Source organism: Echinops telfairi, unplaced genomic scaffold (genome assembly GCF_000313985.2).
Source record: "Echinops telfairi isolate 266 unplaced genomic scaffold, ASM31398v2 ScPeMD7_7420;HRSCAF=8458, whole genome shotgun sequence".
In the NCBI taxonomy this organism is placed as follows: domain Eukaryota; kingdom Metazoa; phylum Chordata; class Mammalia; order Afrosoricida; family Tenrecidae; genus Echinops; species Echinops telfairi.
The window spans coordinates 44,481,263-44,488,367 of NW_022111320.1; the positions used below are offsets into that span (position 1 = coordinate 44,481,263).

General features: G+C 50.6%; 1 protein-coding gene across 1 annotated transcript in view; it reads left to right on the forward strand.

Annotated features, from left to right (window-relative positions):
* Window positions 1–6: 6 nt before the first annotated feature.
* Window positions 7–7,105, forward strand: part of SH3BP5 (SH3 domain binding protein 5) — a 59,577-nt gene continuing 52,478 nt past the window's right edge. The window contains exons 1-2 of the mRNA XM_013005067.2: window positions 7–71; window positions 1,948–2,010. Of these exons, the coding sequence (XP_012860521.2) occupies window positions 9–71; window positions 1,948–2,010 (126 nt within the window). The 5' untranslated portion in view covers window positions 7–8. The remainder of the gene's footprint in view (window positions 72–1,947; window positions 2,011–7,105) is intronic.

Here is a 7,105-nt window from a genome sequence, read left to right on the forward strand (position 1 = left end):
ACGAAGGGATGGAGCAGGGGCTGGAGGAGGAGGAAGAGGAGGAGGAGGAAGAGGTGGACCCTCGGATCCAGGTAGGGCGCGCGGGAGGCGCCCCGGCCCGGGTTCACGCGCGGGCTGCCGCGTCGACACCGCATCGAGCCCGCGTCTAGACCTAACGCTGCAGGTCTGGGGGTGGCGACCGCGTAGGTCCGGGGTGACCCGGGAGGGTGTGAATGCCCGGTTTCGCCCCTGCCATTGGGGGGCTGCAGTGCCTTTTGGATGCGGCCTGACGATATTGCGAGGACACCCCCATCCCGCTCCCGCCACGCAGGCCCCGGAGATTTGGGGGTTCGAGCGGATGCACAACAAAGGGACATAGGGGGCGGGGGCGCCATGCTTGTATCGGGGTGTCCTCGGCCAGGCTGGCGGCACCGCGTTCATTGCCGACTCCCGATTCTGGGAGGAGGGTTGCTGGCCCGCGTGGGCACCGGGCACGGTGGACGTTGCCGCCCCTGCAGCGTGGGCTGGCATCTTCGCCCTCGGTCCCCACCTGGCCAAGGTGCCTAGCCCGAGCCGCCCTTTCCTCTCCTGAAGCATTGTTAGCACACTGGGGTTGGGATGGGGGTGGGGTTGCCATTGTCACCCACTGCTCAAACCTCCTCTTGGCCTGAAATGGGTTAAAACCCCGCGTTCCCTTGTTGTAGGGTCTGGCCTGAACAGAAATGGGGGACAGTTAACTGATGCGCAGAGTTGATGCGTGGAGGCGGCGAGGGGATTGGCCTGGCCTTCCTTCCGTGCCTCCATTTCCTAACGGGATGATTGAAAAATAATTTTCCAGCCGAGCTCTATGAATGACAGCTTAACCTCTTCACCCCCTAGGCAAAAACACAGCAAATCTCTTTTCCAGGACCCGTTTGTGTACCCTTCCCATAAATCTTTGTTTTCTTAAATATATTGCTTTAGCCTGCTCTGCCTTGACCGGAGCCGTCATTGGCTTTTCAATGCACACATCATTAAAACCTCATTTAACTCAGTGGTTGAGGTTTAAATGAATTGTTTGGACAGATTAGCGAGAAAAAGATCAGGTGGGGGAAAAAAATCGATGCAGTAGAAACAATCCCATTAATGAAAGTCGTCTGTTTGGACTCGATCTGGTATTCTTGCTAGGGAATTTAGTTAGCAAGATCCTTTGTTGCAGAGTAAAGCTGCGTTCACCTCAAAATGGGTGCAGTTTTACAAATGTTGTGTTGTAAAATGTTTGGTAAAGCATTGGGAGCAATGGTAGTTTTGTGGGGGAGGGACTAGGTAGGTTGAATAATTGTGGCAGTTTTGGGGGGGAAAAAGGTATCTCTTTAGAGAAAAAAAACACTTAGACACCAATAAGTTTATGATGGAAATTTACCATTGATTTAAATAATTTTTACTGGGTGTATATTTTGGCAGAGGAGCATTTATTTGCTTTTGTTCTTTTCTTTTTAACCCCCCCTTCTCCCCTGCAAAATTCCCTTCTCTGAGGCAGAGGTTAAGGGCTCATTCAGGAGCCCAATCCTTTTTAATAGGTCGGTTTACCAGGAGGTGCATACCTGCATTAAATCCTTGACCTTATCAGAAAAGACAAATAATGGCTAGGCCTGTAAGACATTTTTTAAAAGAGATACTGGTCAAGATAAAAATTTCAGAAATCCTGACATTCCTTTATCCCTCCAGCCCAAGCTCCTGTGTTTTCTTGACAATGAAACCAGCCCTTCCTCCCCTCTTCCTCTAAATTGGGTTACGTGAGCCCCTGATGCCGGTGATGGGCAGTTACACTGGAAACAAGCTGCATCCTCTCAAGTATATATTAAAAAAATTTTTTTTTCTTTTTACTGCTCCCCGCCTCCCACCCCCCTGCAACACACACACACACACACACACACACACACACACCTATTTTTAAAAATGTAACCCTCTCTCATTTTTCTTCGCCAGGGAGAACTGGAGAAGTTAAATCAATCCACGGATGCTATCAACAGACGGGAGACTGAACTTGAGGTACAGAGCACAGACCTTCTCTCCCGGACCAGGTGCCATTCACACTGATCCCTGGCCAGTTCACTTGGATTTTGAGTTGGAGGGTACGGCTGGAGGCGTCCTTGGGAGAGGTTGAGCAACCGCCCGCATGCCTGACAGGATAAAATACACCACTGAGCCCCAGCTTGTGGGCCTAAGGCCCGCGGATCCAATTTCACATGTTGTTTTTCATTCTGGAAGCTCCATGGGGGGGTGGTGGGGCAAGCAGGGGCTGTGTAGTACATGATGCGGGCCTCAGACCCAAATTGAATGAGTCTGTGGAAAAACTGCAAGGGGGAAATGACATAGCTGAATTCCTTGTCATGAATGAGCTCACAAAATCTCTGAATGATGCTGGGAGGATGCCTTCCATTGGTATTGGGAACTTCATGGGGTTTCCACACTTCACCCCATTTCGCTGACTTTCCTGCCCCTCCTCAGTTTCTTTATTGCTTACTTGTGTGTAAAATACAATTATCTTAATGATGAGGAAAAGCTGTTGAGATGGAGCAGGCCTTCCTGCTGGGAAAAATCTTGGGAGGCAAGCTTGATTTTAATTTTATGGGTGGTTTTCCCAACCTGGGTGTCAATAGATTCGCATTCTTCACAGCTGCCAGTTAGTCCTCAGCCCTGTTTAGTAATGATTGGTTTTCCCATTCATCAGCGAATTTGAACCACCTCTCGATGCCGAGCCATGAGAGCTGGAACTAGACCAGGCAGTCTTGTTTTCCCGGCTCTCACCAAGCTTTCTGCCTTTGACAGGGGGCAATCCTGCTACTTGGTTGGCTATCATTTCCTATTAAGGGGAGACATCTGAGTTTTCCACTTGTATCAGCTTCTGGCTCTCACAGATTGTACCGTGTATCTGAGAGCCGGGGAATGATTGCCAGAGAGTGAGGTAGGTAGGCATGCCAGTGCCGTTGGAAGGGCTGGTTTCTGTAACGGGCAAAATGACGGGAAAGGTCAACAGGAAGGCAGGAAGCGTGTGCGGGCCCTGGCCGCACCACATGTGGGTGCAATCTGACGGAAACGCTGCTTGTTCCCAGTTCTGTGAAGGGTTGATCCTTGAAACTGGCTGCCCTTCTCCCCCACGTGAAGGAAAGGCATTGTGTTTGTTTTCATTTTTTGTTTGAGATCAATGGAGACTCTGTGCTGTTGAGCAACTACAATTTCTTGGAATCTCTGATTTCTAAGACGTTAAAATGAATAGCAACAACAAAACCCGCGCTGTTTCTCCTGGAGCTTGAGCGTTGACAGAGCATTATCCCAAGCTTTCCCTTATCCACCCTGTCCTAGCAGTCTGGGTACAGCGGGAGCTAGCCAAGGGGTGGCCACATTCCACATCTTTTAACCCGTGATTTAAAGTTCAATTCCTCAGTCACAATCGCCACAGTACAGAAGCTCAGGAGCCAGTGTATTAGACAGAGCCAGCGGGAACGCTTCCATCATTGTAGAAAGTTCTGGATGGTGTTAACCCAGACAGGTAGGAAGGCAGAGGCTGCCTCTTCCTGTGTCTCACAGTTCAGGCCCAGGAGTCTGCGAAATGGCACTCGGTATCACGTGCGGCTCTGATGCAAAATGGAAAAACGGGTATCATTCAGATTGTGGTGATTTCAGGTGTTTGTAAAATTACGTTCATGGTTCTCGAATCATTTTTAAATTGCTCTGAGGGACCGGATTGGCTCTTCCATCTGGAATGTGTGCCAACCCCTGCTCTAGGCCCGTGTATTGTCTAGAGTATCCCCTCCGCTTTTATCGTTGGCCATCCCAAATAAAGAGGCAAGCCAAAACACACACGCCGGTTACCACCAGGCCCTTTCTGAAGTAAGGCAAAACCTATGTGTGTTGGCGTGGAATTGTGCTCCACAGGGGTTTCCACGACGAGTTTTCCAGAAGCTGACCCCCAGATGTGCCTGTCAAGGCATCTGGGGGTTGGCTCAAGCTTTGCTTCCAGCCTGCCAGTCAGCAGCCAGAGCCTAACCATCTGTGTGAACCAGGGTCGGCTCAAGTGAATAGACAAGTTGGAAATCTTTTTTTCCCCCCTTTTCCCTTTGCAAAGGATTAATTTATTCATCCAGCAAAGATTGTACATGCCTACTATTTGTGGGGCACTGTTTCGGGTCATGAATGACTGCACCTTGCATTCTGAGGGTGCAGTTGGTTTATCTCATAAACTCTTTTTAGCTCCAATTTCCGAATCCCATTTCCGAATACATTTAAATATTTGTGCGTCATAGGAAGCCAGCAGGACAGGTGTTTCCTGCCTTGCTCTGAAGAGCATTGGGTGAGCTGGTGAGGCCGGGCTGTGTAGCTGCTGGCTTTTCTCCGTGGTCTTACAACCCGGGCTGCGGAACACAGCTGCCCAATCCGACTCCAGCTACAGCAGGAATTACCTATGTCCTCTTTTGGTCGCTGCACCAAAAGAGAAGAAGTAAAGAGATTTATTTTGAGAGTATGTTTTACTTAGCCCAGAATATCTAAGATAGGATCATTTTAACATGGAATTTATTTTTTAAAAATGTACCAGTGAGATATTTTGCTTCTTTGTGGTTTCGGTACTAAGCCTTTGAAATTGGGGGTGTTTCACATTTGGAGCGCATCTCCATTTGGACTGGCCATGTGTCAAGCGCTCAATCCCTATGTGAGGCAGAGGGTGGCACAGGTCTCTGGACACGTGCCACACCTGGGGGTGGGGTGTGTGTCTTGTCAGGGGGCTGTGGTTTGTCAGTTGCCTTCTGGCTCCCTTTTTGTCCTGGGCCCTCTGTCGGCCACTGGGGATTCACGGGGAACAAGACAAGCAAGAGTCTTGCCCTCGGGGAGTTTACATTTTCGTTGGTGACACACCTTCCGTCGGAGAGAGACACTGGCCCTCTGAAAGGGTAACAAGCCATGCCGGGTGAGGTAATAAAAGTAGAGAGGCTGATGTAATTTTAAGATGAGTATTCGAAAGAACTATCTTGTGTGTGTGTGTGCGCCAGATGTCTGCTGAAACAGATGCGGGCCCCGGGGATTTAGAAATCTCACTGTCATTAGGATTTGCAATATTTCACGACATGTTGTCCACTGGATTTATTTCTAACCATTGTCCCTGCGATTTCCCTTGCCAGCTCCCTTCTGGGGCAGTGGGATGATCAAAGGGGGGGAGGGAGAGGAGGAGACGTGGGCCCAGCAAGGCCTGGTCACCCACGCACAGCCCACCCGAGTGAACAAAAGCCGACTCTTCCAGGCTGCTCTTTCCCACCGAGGCAAAGGCCGTTCTCGGAGCAAATACTCCTGCTTCCTCCCTCCCCGCCTGGGTGGGGATGGTTTCTGGGCAGATGTGCGTGCAGGGCGGTTTGAACGATGATTCGATTCTGGACATCTGTCTTCCTCAGACTTGCGTCAGGCTTGCCTCTGGAATCTGCCTCTCCGCAGGCTCCAGAAACCACAGAACAGTTCGTAAGGAAAAACAAGACGTGTTTTGAGCTTAGAAACTTGCGGACTGAATTGGAAGCAGCCTGGCCTGTCTTTAGTAAATTGTTAGCACAAGGTAGGAGAGGAGTAAGATTCCTGAAAGGCTAATGTAGTCATGGCCTGGCACGTTCTCTTTGCAAGCTGTGTGTGTGTGTGTGTGTGTGTGTGTGTACACGTGGTTGAGGAGCTGGGAGGAAGAACATTTCCTTGACCTTGGTGCCAAATTCAGGGCCTGGGGACAGGCTACCCAGCCGGTTGAGGGAGGCCTCCCTGGCCTGTTTGCTGGTGAGCTCTGGTAAACATTGGCCTGACTGTGATCCTGCAGGAAGGAGCCCTGAGGGCCAAGTGTGAGGATGAGGCTAAGGACCTCAGTGGTCAACAAGGCCTCTGACGTACCCCGGCCTCCAGGGCAGAGCAGTGTCCCGGAGGCGGGTGTGCAGTTGTGAAAAACTGAAAAATTGAAGCCCGCTGCCAGCGACTCATAGTGACTCTGGGTAGGGTTTCCAAATCTTGAGGGTGTCAGAGACCCCTCATCTTTCTCCCATAGTGTGGCTGATGGGGGGAAGCCACCCACCTTGCATTGAGCAGCCCAGTGCTCCAACCCACCCCTCCACCGGGCTCTGAGTACGTGCTGGGAGATGGAATGGCAGGGCCCTTTGGGAGGCTGTGCTGGAGATGAGGCATCCATGCCAAGGCCTGAAGGCCCCCCCTGGAAAGGGGGCGAGACCGGGTGCAGAGTCGCCGACAGGCACAGGAGGAAGAGAGCTGGCGTTCCCGCCAGGCCGGTGGCTTGGAGGCAGGCATGGTTCATAGCACCCTGTGGTGACTGGCTAGTTACAGAGGGAGCACACGCGAGGTTGTTGGAGTTTGGTCATCAGAGGGGTAGGACTTAGGGCTCTGTGTTTCCATGGTCACCCCTTCCCCGTCCTCCTCCCGAAATATCGGGACAGTGGCCTCTGATCTAGCCCTTGCACTTGTAGGGGTTTAGGCTAAGGGCACAACCGGACAAGGATAAAGTCTCAGTAAGGTTAATGGCGGTATTGTTTAAGGTGGAAGAATTACACATCTCAGTGTCTATCAGAAGAATGACTAACTGGATGCATGTAACTCCTGACAGAATCGAGGCCTGAAAATGAGGACATGGCTGGTTATTAATCTAGAAGGATGTTGAAAGGGAAAGAGAAAAAAAGATTGCAGAAGAGTGTGTGTGCACGCATGCGCATACATACATATAAAATGTCCTTTTTCATATCTGAAAGAAGATTATACACCAGTTATTATCTCTGGGAGATTAGATGAGTGATATTTATTTTCCTTCCATTTTTTAGAAGGCATTTTTGGTATTGAGCTCAAATTATTTTATAGTTAGGAAAGAAATAAACAACCCAGGGCCTTAGGGAAGGGCACTGGGCAGGTGGAGGGAAGGCAGGTGCTGTGGGCTCAGGTCGGAGGGCTGCTGACCTGTTTGAGTGGCTTTTGACCCCAGGCTCCTGTGTGATGTGGGGACAAGTGATCCTTGTCCACGTCCCTGGGTGAATCCGGTGATGGGGGAAAATACTGTGTGAGTAAATGCTTTAAGAGCCATAGAGCCAAGTGAAGGCAAGGGGCCTCCTGGGTGACTGGC